Genomic DNA, 16,435 nt, shown 5'->3' with positions numbered 1-16,435 from the left:
TATCATATTTGTCTTACAAATATAGTGAAGTTAAAGTCATAAGTTTCCAAATATATATATATATATACTCAAACAAGTGTACTTAAGTACTCAAGTAAATGCACTTCGTTATGGTCCACCTAGATCTCCGCAACTCTGACTTTATCTCCTGTAATTGCGAATCGCATTTTTGACGGAAACAAGCTTCCATATTTTACAGTCTGGTGCTTGGTTGTTAAATATCAAATGGTTCTATCAAATATTTCTTCCATTAATCAATTGATAATGTCAGATCTGTTCTGTGCCTCCTGAAATCCAGCACCTGGTGGCACATGAGAGGAATGCTCTAAGGTCGAGGTGGTTGACTGTGCGGAAAGGGTGTGAAATGGCCTCTGGTTTGTCCAAGTTTACTTGGCAAACTTGTTCATATTAAAACAGCCAAACAATCAAATGTTCCCACGATGTCAGATGCAATTGTGACGGCTCCTTCAGTTTGTCACGTGCCCCATGAGCCAAGACATGCAACCATCTTTAATCAGGATCCACAGCTCATCAACCCTGCTTCTGGAGACCCACTTTCCTTTCAAAGCTTCTGCACATTCAGGTGTGTTTGCGTTCAAGTATGTTCGCGTTCAGGTGTGTTCACGTTCAGGTGTGTTTGTGTTCAGGTGTGTTTGCGTTCAGGTGTGTTTGTGTTCAGGTGTGTTCGCGTTCAGGTGTGTTCACGTTCAGGTGTGTTTGCGTTCAGGTGTGTTCGCCTTCAGGTGTGTTTGTGTTCAGGTGTGTTTGCGTTCAGGTGTGTTCATGTCAGGTGTGTTCGCGTTCAGGTGTGTTTGTGTTCAGGTGTGTTTGCGTTCAGGTGTGTTTGTGTTCAGGTGTGTTCGCGTTCAGGTGTGTTCACGTTCAGGTGTGTTTGCGTTCAGGTGTGTTCGCCTTCAGGTGTGTTTGTGTTCAGGTGTGTTTGCGTTCAGGTGTGTTCATGTCAGGTGTGTTCGCGTTCAGGTGTGTTCGCGTTCAGGTGTGTTCGCATTCAGGTGTGTTCACGTTCAGGTGTGTTTGCGTTCAGGTGTGTTTGTGTTCAGGTGTGTTTGCGTTCAGGGGCCTGTACCATGAAGCCGGATTAGGTGGCTAGCCAGCTATGTTTCAGCTTAGTTTCCGCCAACCCTGGGTTTTAGGTACTATGAAAGTAGCTTGGCTTTAATCGGTGTTCGTTGCCATGGTATCTTACGCTGCACGGCTAACCTGCTCCAGGGCAGGTTATGTTCTGGATTCAAGATCTCAGACCGAAGTTTGACCAATCAGCTGAGAGCAAAGAAACATATAGGTGACGTAACTTATTCCAAGTGTCTGTTACAATGACTTCACCTTTTCTTCCAAATCCGGTGGACATCTCAGCGCAAATTGTTTGACGAGCACTTCTTGGAGAAAGAGTTTTTAGCCAGACAAAATCCCCTTGCCTTAACTGATAGTTACTTGTATGAAAGATACAGATTTTCCGCGGAAGGAATGTCTTATCTTTGCGAACTTCTTGAGCCGCACATAAAGAATTTAACACGTCGAATTTATGCACTTACTGTACCGCAAATTGTATTGTGTTGCGTTTTTTTTTTGCAAGTGGTACATTCTTGCACGGCGGGTGACGCACAGAAGCTGGGGGAAAACACGGTTTGTCGAACCATTCGCAAGGTGGTCCTCGCTCTGCAGGAGTACATGAAAAGTTTAATTAATAATGTTCCCCGGACATTTATCGACCATGTCCATAAAAGAGGGCTTTTATAAAATTGCCGGTAAGATATATTGATAGGGTGACATCACATGAACACTTTTTTTTTTTTTTTTTTTAAGCAAATTTCACAAATGTACTATACAATATAATACATGTTAAGAATTATTTTGAATCTTTTTTATTATTATTCTGTTAATCTTATGATAGGATTCCCAAGTCATTGCAACATGTATGCAGTCTATTGCTCCAATCTCCACTGCTCTAGGGGAACATGAGGGAGATTATGTTAATAGGAAGTCCTATCACAGCCTTAATGTTCAGGTAGAGATGATGTGAATATGTGAGATGATTATTTTCTGTGAGATGAATCTTTAAATTAATAGTAACTTTAACAGATATAAAAATGATCTACTAAACATTTCATCTGCAGACGACTTGTGGTCATGAACATATGATCAAGTTTGGATGCCAAATGGCCTGGCTCCAGTGCTTGTCTTACAAATTTTCCGTGAGTCTGTGTTGTGTCAGCGCTTTGAGGAAAGCAAGTTAAATTTGGTACAGTACAAAACACTGTTAATTTGAACTGAGCTAGAAAAACCTACACAATAACCCCATCATGACCCTCAGACAGGGCCACAGCACCGCTTCAATGTGGCCCTCAGTAAAACCAGAGTGAAGATAGCGATGACCTTTGGCATCCTAAAGGCACATTTCAACTGTGTTCAGCGCTTCAGAGTCACCAGAGCGGGCATCACAGATAGTGGCTGCATGGGCCATTCTGCACAATATAGCCACCAGTAGAAAGGAGCGAGAAACACCACAAAACCAGCTTCTCCCCGATGAAACTGACCCGATCACACTTGACCACCCAGCTGGTGCAGATGTAGATGCAATCACCATACAATATTACACTTAATAAAAGCACATTGAAACTGCAGATAGGTCTCAAACTGTTTTATTGGTTTTGTGGGATGGGAGGGAGAAAGAGAGCAAGAGAAAGTTGCATTAATAAATATTCATACTAAAGTGTTACTTGGTTAAATAAGTTATACTAATATATATATATACTGAGATCAGTGTTATCCAGCTGTTTGATTTTGTTTGGAGCCTCCTCAGCTCACAGTCAGCTCCTTTAGTGTGCAGTCTAGACTCCTTTTGTACAGGGCCCTGACTGAGTCTGTTTCCACCTGAAACATAATTCCACCACAAACATGATCATTACAAGTTTTCTGGAGGCTCATCAAAATCACAAAAAGTTCCTTGACTTCCTACAAACACAGGACTGACTAATTTATGTCAAGGGGTTTAAATCCTTACACATTTCTTCTGAAGCCCATTGAGGTAGAGGCCTCAGTTTCTGGGGCAGGTTGTGAAAAATCCTACAATAAAAGAGATGTGTAAGGGCCAGTCCCTTTTTTATGCCACACATTCAAATGTTTGCCATAATAAAAAGCCCAGTGCATTCACATCAGCAACTGAACACACAGACAGAGTGTCTTCATCATTTACTCTGTGTGGGAGACTGTGTGTGTGTGTGTGTGTGTGTGTGTGTGTGTTGGCTTCAACAGGGACACTGTATTTCCCTGCAGAACATACAGTCAGCCATATTTAAAACTTAAAAAAGTAGTAATGTATTGCACACGTACCCAGTGTTACTTGCTTAGAGGAGCCAGCACCAGGGTCAGACTGTACAGCACCTGTAATCCCATCCATAATCGGCCGTCTCTTATTGCCTACTCAGAGCCAACTCCTCCGCCACAGTGTTTTCTGGTTTTCTGAATTTAATTCTTTATTTCTGTTTGCTGCAAACAAGTGTGATAAAATGTTCACAAATGTAATAAAAGGTTGTGGTAAATACTCACCACTTTGAATTATATTTTTATATTTTGTCTTTATCTGCTGCCAAGAACATTTGGAGTTGGGGTTGCATCTAAAAATCTAAAAATCAATGAATATTAATCTTTCTTAGTACATACATGCACATTTTTTATATATTATAAAAATAAGCTATAGGCTATATTACACATATAGGCATACATATATACATACATAATTTTACATAAATATAGAACGTATTTGTTTAACTTACACATTAACCATCAGCAATCTTTCTCCAACAGTCTTCTCTTGCTTTGGCAGCAGAGAACGTATTGTTTCGAGCTTGAAATACATATTTAAATTAATCGTAATTATGAATGATTATCTCTTGCTCCTCCGTGGAAAAATATATCGCTCTCGCTCTACCCGCGATTGGTTGTTCAGTGTCGACGTCACTCTTTTATGTGCACGCGCGTGTGGAGTAATCATAGCTTAAGGATCAAAGCCTGAGTTGACAAAGAAAGTTGATGAGCTGCATCATGGTACCAATAAAGCCTGATTGCATCGGTTTGGTTTTGTCAACTCAAAACTAATCCTGTAACCCCGAGTTTGTTCAGCTACCTTCATGGTACAGGCCCCAGGTGTGTTTGCGTTCAGGTGTGTTCAGCGTTCAGGTGTGTTCGAGTTCAGGTGTGTTGGCGTTCAGGTGTGTTCGAGTTCAGGTGTGTTCGCGTTCAGGTGTGTTCGAGTTCAGGTGTGTTCGCGTTCAGGTGTGTTCGAGTTCAGGTGTGTTCGCGTTCAGGTGTGTTCGAGTTCAGGTGTGTTGGCGTTCAGGTGTGTTCGAGTTCAGGTGTGTTCAGCGTTCAGGTGTGTTCAGCGTTCAGGTGTGTTCGCGTTCAGGTGTGTTCGAGTTCAGGTGTGTTGGCGTTCAGGTGTGTTCAGCGTTCAGGTGTGTTCGCGTTCAGGTGTGTTCGAGTTCAGGTGTGTTCGAGTTCAGGTGTGTTCAGCGTTCAGGTGTGTTCGCGTTCAGGTGTCTTGGCGTTCAGGTGTGTTGGCGTTCAGGTGTGTTCAGCGTTCAGGTGTGTTGGCGTTCAGGTGTGTTCAGCGTTCAGGTGTGTTCGCGTTCAGGTGTGTTGGCGTTCAGGTGTGTTGGCGTTCAGGTGTGTTCGAGTTCAGGTGTGTTGGCGTTCAGGTGTGTTGGCGTTCAGGTGTGTTCAGTGTTCAGGTGTGTTCGCGTTCAGGTGTGTTGGCGTTCAGGTGTGTTGGCGTTCAGGTGTGTTGGCGTTCAGGTGTGTTCGCGTTCAGGTGTGTTGGCGTTCAGGTGTGTTGGCGTTCAGGTGTGTTCGCGTTCAGGTGTGTTGGCGTTCAGGTGTGTTTCCGTTCAGGTGTGTTTGCGCTCAGGTGTGTTCGAGTTCAGGTGTGTTGGCGTTCAGGTGTGTTGGCGTTCAGGTGTGTTCGCGTTCAGGTGTGTTGGCGTTCAGGTGTGTTGGCGTTCAGGTGTGTTCGAGTTCAGGTGTGTTGGCGTTCAGGTGTGTTCGCGTTCAGGTGTGTTCAGCGTTCAGGTGTGTTCGCGTTCAGGTGTGTTCAGCGTTCAGGTGTGTTCGCGTTCAGGTGTGTTTGAAGTGGGTTGAAGACCGATGGCCTATAATCTTTAGTCCAATTACTGGAATTGTAATCATTCTATAGACATAACACTCACAAAGAGTAGTTTCTAGTAAATTAAATACTTTCGAGTTCTCTTATATTTACAGGTTTTTCATGACCAGTGAGACAGTTTTAATGCTACCATGAACTTGCACATTCAGTTCTGTTGATGTATTTTTGTTGAACTTCTATTAAAACTACTGCTGTTACAACATCTGCATTAACTCTTCAGTCATTAACAGCAATATGCAGCATAACAGCACGTTTCACTTTCAACAAGGTTTTGAAGCGAAGTATTTAACTTTATTCAAATGAACAGCGGCATTCATGCTGCAATGCAGAATTATTAAAATAAAGTTACACATTTGATTCATATGGACCTTTAATCTTGTTCAGATATAAAAATAAAGAAAAAATTGTTTTAAGAGACACTTAAAAAAAACTACTAAAAAATAATTTCACAATACAAATCCTAAATTATAATCTTCAATGCAAAAACAGAGAAAAATATAAGTCCCCTTCCATCAAAGTACAGAGAGAGAGAGACAATCAACCAAATGATCTTTTTTAATTCATGTAGAGCAATATAACATGTAATTTTACAATTAATAAGTTAAAAGAAAAAAAAGTTTTCCCAGCAGAAATGCAAACTGTGATCGTGGCCAAACAGCCGTAGATGCAGATGTGTGTTTTAGAGAGGCAGATGTGACTGAGGCGGGGTAAAAACACACACCAACTGAAGGATAAAACATTATGGCTAATTCATTCGTTCCAAGCACTACCTTGAAGAAATACAGCCAGACCAAGATATGTACGAATTCTTAACTTTATTACGATTTTGAGTATAAATTCCTGCAGTCCACAATAGAAAATGCAGAGTGTATACATTGAAAAGACTGATCCCAAACCAGTTGTGCACGGGCACATAAAAACAAGACATCAGTATTGAGGGGGGCATGTTAAAACCAGCCTTAGTACCATCATGATCTACTAAACGGGGGCTCAGAGCTAAGCAACTAGCGGGACGTAGTTCATTACAGAGAGAGGAAAGACAGAGAGAGAAGCCCTAACCTTTAGGTGCCACACTAAATCATTTTGTCCATGATACAACAAATCAAAAGTCAATTCAGTGCACCAAACGAATACGTATAGAAAAATAAACTAACACACACACACACAAACCTATATTTCTACCACAGTCTGAACTTGTTTTGCATCTCTGTGACTCAATGCAGTAATTCCTGTGGCGTGTCCAGATGCTTATATATGAAAAAACCAGTTTAAAACAAAAATAAAAGCAACACAAATCCCACACTGGAGACATAGTTATAAATGGATCAGACACTGCACTGGGACCAGCTGAACGTCGTCAGGAAAGAGAAGAGTAATCCGTCATAGGCTGTTGTAAAGTGAGGTATGAACGTGACGGTCAAGTCCAGAGTAGAACTGACCTGGTTGCAGTTTTCCGGGTTTAATTAACCATGTTTGTAGCAGCATTAAGTTCTGAGAGGAGACCCAGTCACTGGACCGATCAGCGTTCCCTGACATGGAATTTAACACGTCAAAAACGAAACAAAAACAGCATGAAAAGAGCGAACATTGTCTGAGTGGACTGTTATCGGACAGAAGTGACACGGCTGGGAAGTTCGCAAGGAAATCGAGAGCAAATGGAATGATCTAGCATTTTCTATTTTAAAAAAAAGAAAAAAAGTGTTTAACATTTTGCATGCAAGATTAACAGATTTATTTGGGGCTGATAAAAGCACTGCATTTCTGGAGCAAGGATCAGGCTGCCATGCTTAAGTTCGAATCAAGTCACTTCCAAAGTTAAAACCCATCAGGCAATCGGTTCCTCAGAAGATCCGGCGAGCTGAATTACACTGAGAACGGGCCGACTACGCGAGCGTTCGCGCCGCGGTGAAATCATGATGGTGGCGAGACAGCGGAGGGAGTTATGAAAAACAAAAAGTCAGAAAGGTTTCACGACAAAGCATTCAATGATATGTTGATTACAAAGTTAAAAGACCTCTAGATTATGCTCACTCAAAAATATGCTCATTTTTATTTCTAGCTTGAATCACGGAGAAGCTAAAAAGTATAACTGGAGACATCGAGTTACCACACACACGCACACACACACACACACACACAACCCAAGTAAAAACAAACGAGTAGGTCAATTCACCTTTGTCCAGTACACAACGACATGAATTTCACACAACCTACCATATCTTAGACTTTGAAGTGTAAAAAATAAACTTGAATTCTCAAGGCCTGAAACTGTTGTTTGCGAAAAAGAGAAAACTTCAGTATTTTGCAAATCGCGTTGTGTCAAGCCGCCATCAGAGCATATCTTTGTCCAGTATAACGACAGACGCTTTCGACCAATTACCCATTGAGTGCGAGACATATACAGATGTGCATACACATGTGCATGCATCCATGAATGGACATACAGTATTCTGAGTCTTTTTCCAGTGGTGTTACACAGAGAAGGCGCATGAAGTGTGCAGTCCTCCCTGACACTAGGGGGCGCTAGAGCGTAAAGGTGAGTTGGAGGGCGAGGGTGGCACTAGTGTAAGGGGAAGAGGGGGAGGGGGGGGGGGGCAGTCCAGCTCTGGTCAACAGGAAGAAATAACGTTGGATTGTGAGGTAGCATGAGTTGCTGGTTACTGTTCCTCTTCCTCCTCTTCTTCCTCCTCCTCAGAGGACTTGGATGGCTGCTCCTCTTTCTCCTGGAGAGAAGAAACGAGAGAACGTCATTTATATATGCGTGTCAAAGCATGCAAAATACTATAAAGAATGCAATGGTCTTTGTGAGATTCACACAGCTCCTGAAATCATGTGCTGTAAAATTAAACTCCAGGACTTACAATCAGAGATCTCCATTTATCAAACAATATCTTTATCTTTTCAATTCTAAAACAGGTAAAATACACTAAAAATACACTAATAAAACAAAATGGTACAAATAAAGTGCAGCACATGCAAAGTATGCAACGACTCTCAACTTTAACCACTGAAAGGATACTATGACAAAGATATCGCCTTCCTTGTTCAAACTGATTTTCTCATGAATATATGATTGACCTGAAGAATGAAAGCTGTATTATATACTCGGATATTGAGCAATATTATGCTCATAGCCATGCGAAATGTCTTTATATCTAGCTCAGACAGGCTGCAGTGCTCATTTTGCTTGAAAATATTGCGCAATATCATCGGAAAAATTAAACACTAATTTAATATATAGTGTCTTTCAATAATTCAAGCAACCTTTGCATTAGCATGGCTGTTCTCGAGGGTTTTCCAAGAATTATTTCAAGAAGTCTTTAAACAAACCCTGTGAATCACGCATCTCAGATACGAGAGAATCTCAACACGATCAGAGTCTTGATACACACACACACACACACACACACACACACACACACACACACACGCACGCACTCTTTGCCACTTTGCACACGACAGGAAGTAAATGAGCAAGACTTGTGTTGCACATTATACAGTACCAGTCAAGAGTTTGGAAACATTACTATTTTTAATGTTTTTGAAAGAAGTCTCTTATGCTCATCAAGCCTGCAGTTAAAAAAAAAAAAAAAAAAGTAATATTATGAAATATTATTACAATTTAAAATAATGGTTCTCTTTTTTTAATATACTTTAAAATGTAATTTATTTTTGTGATGCAAAGCTGAATTTTCATCAGCAAGTACTCCAGTCTTTGGTGTCTTATGATCCTTCAGAAATCATTCTAATATGCTGATTTATGATCAATGTTGGAAACAGTTGTGCTGCTTAATATTTTTTTTATAACCTGAGATACTTTTTTCAGGATTATTTGATGAATAAAAAGTTAAAAAGAACTGTATTTATTTAGAATAGAAATCTTTTGTAACAATATACACTACCGTTCAAAAGTTTGGGAACAATAACTATTTTTTTTTAAAGAAATTAGTACTTTAATTCAACAAGGATGCGTTAAATTGATAAAAGGTGATGGTAACGATTTATATTGTTAGAAATGTTTTTATTTTGAATAAATGCTGTTTTTATGAATAAATGCTGTTAACGTTTTACTCAATGAATCCTGAAAAAAGTATTCCAAAAAAATATATTAAACAGCACAACTGTTTCCATCATTGATAATAACTGAGTATCAAATCATCATATTAGAATGATTTCTGAAGGATCATAAGACACCAAAGACTGGAGTAATGATGATGAAAATTCAGCTTTGCATCACAAAAATAAATTACATTTTAAAATATATTAAAAAAGAGAACCATTATTTTAAATTGTAATAATATTTCATAATATTACTGTTTTTTTTTTTGTTTTTTGTTTTTAACTGCAGGCTTGATGAGCATAAGAGACTTCTTTCAAAAACATTAAAAAATAGTAATGTTTCCAAACTTTTGACTGGTACTGTATTGTAGCAAAGATCAGTGTATTATGCACAACTGCTTGAAGCACTGCAATTTCTAAACTGTGTCTTCGGTTACATAGGGACTCCTGACCTGACATTCAGAAGTTTAAAATGCAAAGTATTGAAAACCAAAAAAGCTCTGTAAACAATTGCATTCTGGGTAATAAAAAAGATTGACACTTGTGGTCATCACGCCCACTTGAACCAGATACAGGACATTCGTCATGCAAGTAGACAAGTGCAGTGTGGGCATTTAGATGGGCCACTGACTCATCACCTCCACTGCTTTCATTAATTTAACAGTCTTTATTATAGGGCACAATACGACTGCTGCCAACTTACACTTTCCTCAAATGCACAAAGACGACGCATTTGATGACACTTCTCTATTAAAACATTAAACAACCATAATGCATGTGGTGTTCATGCTATTAAACAGTTGTTCAAAGCTGGATTGATTAAGTGAAGGAAATGCCTTGGCTTTCAAAGCATGGCAGCAGTAACTCGTAGTGTGACTCAAAGCCTGGGGTTTCAGTGACTCAGCGTGCTGGATTCCTGCAGACATGTAAACGTCAGTGCCTCATGCGAGAGGAACGCGGTGTAAAGACACACACAGGGCTGATGACTACACCGTGAGCTGTCGAGGAAATGCAGGGCGGCGCTGACTACATGCCAGACTGACTTAAAGAGCAAAATAAAACGCTTCAAGATATTTGATCTGCTCTTATAAACAAGACCTACAGGAGAAACGGATGGCGAGAAGGAAAGCTCTCGGGAGAAGCAGCCAAATATTTTCACTGTTGCCCGTGGCAACTTCTCACCACATAAACACTGGTTTAGCCGTGTGGTTTTGTGCCGTAACGCCACACAGAACAGACTCTTAAAGGCACAGAACACACACATGATGAACTTACGGCTTTCTTGGGTCGTCCGCGGCGCTTTGTCCCTGCAGGTGCCGAAGCCGGCGCTGCTTTCTGAAAGAGAAGAGAGAGAGAGAGTGAGCGTGGTGCTACACACACAGATGAGCAGCAGAGGGAGCGCTGGGCCTGTGCTGGCAGGCGGCCCGGGCCAGCGGGTTCACTGGCCATTATACTGGAAGCGGACACGAGCAGCACGCGGTGCACTTCAGCCCGTCAGCCACCTGGTCCAGAGCTGAGAGACAGCTGGTACGAGATGCACACACACACACACACACACACACAAAAGGCCAAGGCGGTGTGCTTATGGGGGGAGGGGTCGGAGGGACAGCTGTTGTCATGACAATAGATGGCGGGGAAGGAAGAGTTGAAGGGGGTGGGGGGGTATTATCATCTCGGCTGCTCGTGCACCTGCAACACACAGCGCTCGCTACGCCACAGGAAGCTCTAGCAGGAAGTGCACCGGAATCGAGCACCTGGGTTGGTCTGCCGGCTCGAAAAACACACTGTTGTGATCGTCGCACACAACAAGAGCAAGGCACCAAGAAACAGGCGATCAACAAGCATGTTTACATAAATAAAGGTTCTTGCGGTGATTGCAGTGAACAGTTATTAAAGGAACAATTCAAGAACTCTCCACTATAAGTTAGGGCCGGGCAACGATTAATCGCATCCAAAACAAAAGTGTGTTTACATAATATATATGTGTGTGTGTGTCGAGTAAAATTATTTTGTATAAATACACACACATGTATACATTTAAGAAAAATGTGTCATTTATTTATATATAATATAAATGATGTATAAATATATACATCTCTTCAAATATATACAAAATAATTATACACAACACACACACATATGTAAACACACTTATTTTGGATGCAGTTAATGCCCCGCCCTACTATAAATATAAAGTATTTTTGGTTTTTGTAAGTAGGAGGCCGGCACACAGATGCAGATGTGTGTGTAGTATTGCAGAGGTGGCCGTTGTGCACACACCCCCACTGAGACGTTACTCACTTTGCCCCTCGGTGTCAAGGAGCTGGGCTTGTTCTTGCTGCCCTTTGGTCTTCCTCTCGGTCTCTTCGGTGTGGGCGACCCACTCGGCTCCTGCTGCAAGGAGATCGAAATAAACACGGTTACACAAACAAGCCAAGTGTGGGTCACCATATACTGCGGGAGAACTTATAAAGCATGTCGCTAACACAACTGGGCGCTACTTTAAGACCAACAGGTGGCATGCAGTCCAACATCGGCTGCCAAAAGAGAATCAAATTCACTGTAGACCATTAAAGCCTGACTCTGTTAAACGGGCAGCGTATGCGTCTGGACGGTGAGCCGACCGCAAGTAAAGCATTTATAAATTGAACGGTCTCTTCAAGGAGAGAAAACCAAGTTTGTCAATATTGGGATGAAAACAGCACAATGCATATGTTAGCTGTGCCGTCTTTAGTGCAAAGTACATTTTCAAAGTAATAATACTGTTACAATTACCCAAATGAATCTCTACTGAAATGTTGTATACTTTTCCCCCTCTGATTTCAGAAATTAATCCCCTACAAAAAGCACAAATTGAGAATCTGCTGGAGCTTTTGCTATCTGCGGAATATACTGATATATACTGCAATTAAACTTGTGCGCAAGTGACATATTATGGTTAAAATCAATTAACTCAAGCATGTAGCATTGCTACAAAAGGAAGGTTTTTTGAAGTTAAATAAATAAAATAAAAAACCACTATACTCTAAAGCAACTAAGATAGTGGTGCATAATGAGTAATTTATCTTATATGATGGTGGCCATGGATTACTACTCAAAGGCTCTGATTACAAGGGTGAGTAATAGAAACTTTAAACCCAATGCACTTTTGAGGCCCTTGTGAGTGACAGGAGGATGAACCAATCAAACGCTGGCATTTCCCAACAGCCAATCAGCGAGCAGCTGCAACAGTAAATGGGTTACTGCTGGTTTATAGAGATCATGTTACAGGCCTTGGTCGCCCTGCCACTACAGATGACCACTGCACATGGTGAGCGTGTGCCATTGGGTTGTAAATGCACCAAAACAAAGATTATAATAAGTGCTTTTCTGCATTAAACATAACATTTAAAAAAAAAAAAAATGGGTTCAGATCTCCTCAGTCCAGACATCAAAAAGTAACAATGGTATCATTTTAACCTAAAATGCAAACCAAGGACAGGGTTTTTCATCTCACCATTATGAAATATACCACCCCATTATATGCACTTTTATCTAAAACGCCCCCTGGAAGCACTGCAATACCTGTGGGTGTTTTCGTGGTCTTCCACGTCCTCTCTTCTCTGCTCCATCTTTCTCTTTAGGAGCCACTGTGTCCTTGCCGGAATCACTCATTTCGTCTTACTGGAAAACTGCAGGGCGAAAAGAGAGAGTCGGTGGATTAGCACAAACAAACACTGGTGATAACTGGTGAAACAACGGAAACTTTAAATACATAACGCGAACATTTAGTAGACACTAATAAATGGAGTATACATTAACTTTACAGTGCGTGTAATGAAACCGTGCAGAACGACCGGCTTCTCGTTTGTTTACAACACGCGCTAGGCCTGAGCTCGCGCGAGTTACTCCTAACAATGTCGATATAAGCGAATATATTTTAATCACGACGTGTCCGTTTAAACCGTCAGATTTTAATACCTTTAAACGGCAGAAGTGAAACCCGTCGCGGGTTGGCTGCGCTGCGGCGGAGCTTTAAAACAGAAAGCTAAAAGGCGAACGGCGACTCCTACGGATACCCCGCAGTTCCAGCGCAAACCGGAACACGAACACACAGCGCGAGATTCGCGCCCTTTTAAATCCCCGAGCGCGTGAAAACACGATTCTGTTGTTTACACTGCGAAGGGCTTTAATCGACTGAAATATTTGTAAATGATAAACAAAGACGAATTATAACACCAGATATTTGTTTAAAACGATTTAAAACAAACTATTGTAGCCTTTTGTTTACAAACCCACTAGAAAATTACACTTTTAAAGAATTCAAATATTTGCTGTATATAAAGTTTCTTTGGGAATAATGTAGACTGAGAGAGTGTATCTACAGATTCTCGTAGGTAATAAAACACGACGAAAAACGCGCCACGCGAGCCCGCCAATCTGCTTAGTGTTTGTTAATCCTTATCAAATAGAGCCTTTAAAACTAAACACCTTCTTCCTGTTTTCGTTTTCGTATTTCTGTTTTGCAGAGATGTAATAATACTAAAGATAGCTTTAAAAATGAATAAGAGATATTTCAAACGTACCCTTTTAAAATGAGCGGTCGGGACGAAGTCCAAAGCGTGTAAACCAGCGCGGTCTGCGAGCTGCGAATGAATGAAACACAACAATCGCCTTCGGGAGTTTCAGGGGCATTTCACGGGGTCTTCCAGTGGGGGCGGGGCCGGCAGGAGGAGGACGTGCGTTTAAATTGTCAGTAACCAATCAGATGCTCTGGTGGCACTGCGCAGCCAATCACGAGCAACACAGAGATTGTCTTGACCAACCGTTTGCGTTTGTAATGTTGTTACAGGTTTTTGTTGTTACCGAGTCTTTTTTTTTTTTTTTAAAGAAAAGTTTTAAATGTATTGTTACCATTTTCAGCACAATTTTAAGGGGGTTTCGCAAGCAAAAATGTACACACTTACCTAATAATTTACAAATGTAGTAAGCTTTTCTGAAAATACAGTTGTTTTTGTTGTTGTTGTTGTTATTTTAAGTGCATCTATAACAGTGTAGAGGCAAATAAAAGTGATAATGTCAATGCTTTTTGAGTTATAGGATTTACAACTATTTCATATTCAACAATATTATTGATCTGCCTGCATTGACACCATTAGAACTGAACTGAGCTGGACGATGAAATCACTGTTTTCTCCAGAGCGGCTATATATATAAATGAATTAAATTAATAACTTTTTTTACGACAAAAATTAAGCATCACTGATCTTACTTAAGCTGGTCTATGTCACTATCCTCTTCTATCTGCTGAAGAAACAAACTTTGTTGCATTATTTCCCTGTTATCCCTGCATGCTTTGGAACAATCTGTATTGTAAAAAGCACTATATGAATAAAGTTGACGACTTGATTTACAGGTTATTCAACTCATATTCAACACTGCTGTTTTTAAGTCACTTATTTGTATGGTATAGCTCTCACAAATGCTATAATATAGAGAACAAATTGTTCTATTACATTAGAAAGTCTACAAGATTTCCAAAATCCTAAAAGAGACACAGCCTTATTCATATGTCTAAAATTTGTGGTACCAGAAAACACAAAGAAAAAACACAATATCATTAAGGGAAATAAAATGTTTGATCAGAGCAACTCTTAATTTACTGCCAAAGACCTGCAAGATGACCTGATGAAAGGAGGAAGAAACATTTCAATGCAGAGTATAAGAGATACACTGTAAGCATGGACTTTATGTTGGGAAGTCTTGCCGAATGCCATTGACCAAGAAGAAGAAAAATGCCGATTGAATATGCTGAAATTGACTTGGAAAGATGTGGAGTTCTGGAAGAGTGTTTTATGGAGTGATGTGACCAAACTGGAACTGTTGGACCCATGGATCAGCAGTATAAGCTTCTGAGCAGAAGAAGATGGTCTTTATGGTCAAACAAGGAGGAGGTCCAGTCCTGTTATGTGGAAATCTTGACTGTATGAAGGATATCATGAGTTCTTTGAAGTATCAAGCCATTTTGGCAAAGATGGAGATGCCTTTGGTGCAGAGACTGAAGCTTGATGGTCAATGGAGGACGAACATCCCATACATCCAAGTCTACCGAAGCTTGGTCACTCGAATGATCTTCAGTGGCCTGTACAATCTTCAGATTTAAATCTCATTGAAAATATTTGGTGGGATTTGAAGAAAGCAGTGTAACGTGAAAACCACAGATTATCAGAGATCTGGAAGCTTCTTCAAGCGAGGAATGGGATTTCATTAGAGACGTGACAGAAGCACTTCAGCAGCGTTTATTGGAGGTTATAAAGAATAAAAGATTCTGCACAAAATTGGACTTTTGGAGGTTGAATAATTTTGTACATGAATGTTCAAAGGCAATTTGATTTGTTTAATTTTTTATCAACTTTATGTTCTCAGAATCACTCAAATGTGTATTAATAAACTTTCTCTAGTGGTTTACTGATGTCTTTGTTTAATTGTTTTTATTACATTTTGTTGAATAATTTTGATTCCAACTATATGTGTGTGTGTGTGTGTGTGTGTGTGTGTGCTTTCTTGTTTTTTTTACAGCTATCTGTCTGCAGATCATCACTTTAAAATTATATTTAAAACTACAATTCTGATAATTTACTCACCATCATGTTCTTCCAAACCTGTACATTTACTGTGGAACACAAAAGAAGATATTTTGAAGAATAATGTTCCAAAAGACATTGAACCTAAATGACTCTGTGTGTGTGTGTGCGTGTGTGTGTTTGAAATGATTCGTCAATTTTTTTTATGGTAAGTGGTTGCACACAATTGATTTTAGCTACATTTAAACAAATGCATTAAGTTGAACTTAATCGATTTTAGTTCAACTTAATGCATTTGTTTAAATGTAGCTAAAATCAATTGTGTGCAACAACTTACCATAAAAAATGTATTAAATTCAACGAATCATTTTTTTCAGTGTCTGTGTGTGTGTGAAAACTTTCATTTTTGAGTGAACTATCCCTTTATTTCTAAGAAAGCATGACCAATATGAAGTCATTTATAGTCATTGATGAAAAATAGCGAGAATATAAAAAATATTGATGATAAAGACCAACATTACACACATATGCAAGTGAACTGGTGCACATAAAACCACTCATACTGTACAGTGTATCTACATTTAATATCAGAACAGCTGTTAAATGAATCCACATCGATCCATCGGCACACAGA

General features: G+C 40.1%; 1 protein-coding gene across 2 annotated transcripts; it reads right to left on the bottom strand.

Annotated features, from left to right (window-relative positions):
* Nucleotides 1-5,977: 5,977 nt before the first annotated feature.
* hmga1a (high mobility group AT-hook 1a) lies at nucleotides 5,978-13,938 on the bottom strand. Of its 2 annotated transcripts, none has more exons than XM_084099711.1 (5): nucleotides 13,804-13,938; nucleotides 12,803-12,909; nucleotides 11,540-11,632; nucleotides 10,514-10,573; nucleotides 5,978-7,902 (listed from the first exon to the last, which is right to left on the bottom strand). In XM_084099711.1, the coding sequence occupies exons 2-5, from the start codon at nucleotides 12,890-12,892 to the stop codon at nucleotides 7,837-7,839; spliced, it is 309 nt and encodes a 102-aa protein (XP_083955837.1). In that variant the 5' UTR covers nucleotides 12,893-12,909; nucleotides 13,804-13,938; the 3' UTR covers nucleotides 5,978-7,836. The 2 variants fall into 2 exon arrangements, with proteins under 2 accessions (XP_083955837.1, XP_083955838.1); XM_084099712.1 differs by lacking the exon at nucleotides 13,804-13,938 and adding an exon at nucleotides 13,199-13,328.
* Nucleotides 13,939-16,435: the final 2,497 nt, after the last annotated feature.

The sequence above is a fragment of the Abramis brama genome, assembly GCF_963993115.1.
Source record: "Abramis brama genome assembly, chromosome: 22".
NCBI classification, from domain to species: Eukaryota; Metazoa; Chordata; class Actinopteri; order Cypriniformes; family Leuciscidae; genus Abramis; species Abramis brama.
The sequence above is the reverse complement of the archived record's forward strand: the minus strand, read 5'-3'. Positions and strand labels throughout refer to the sequence as shown.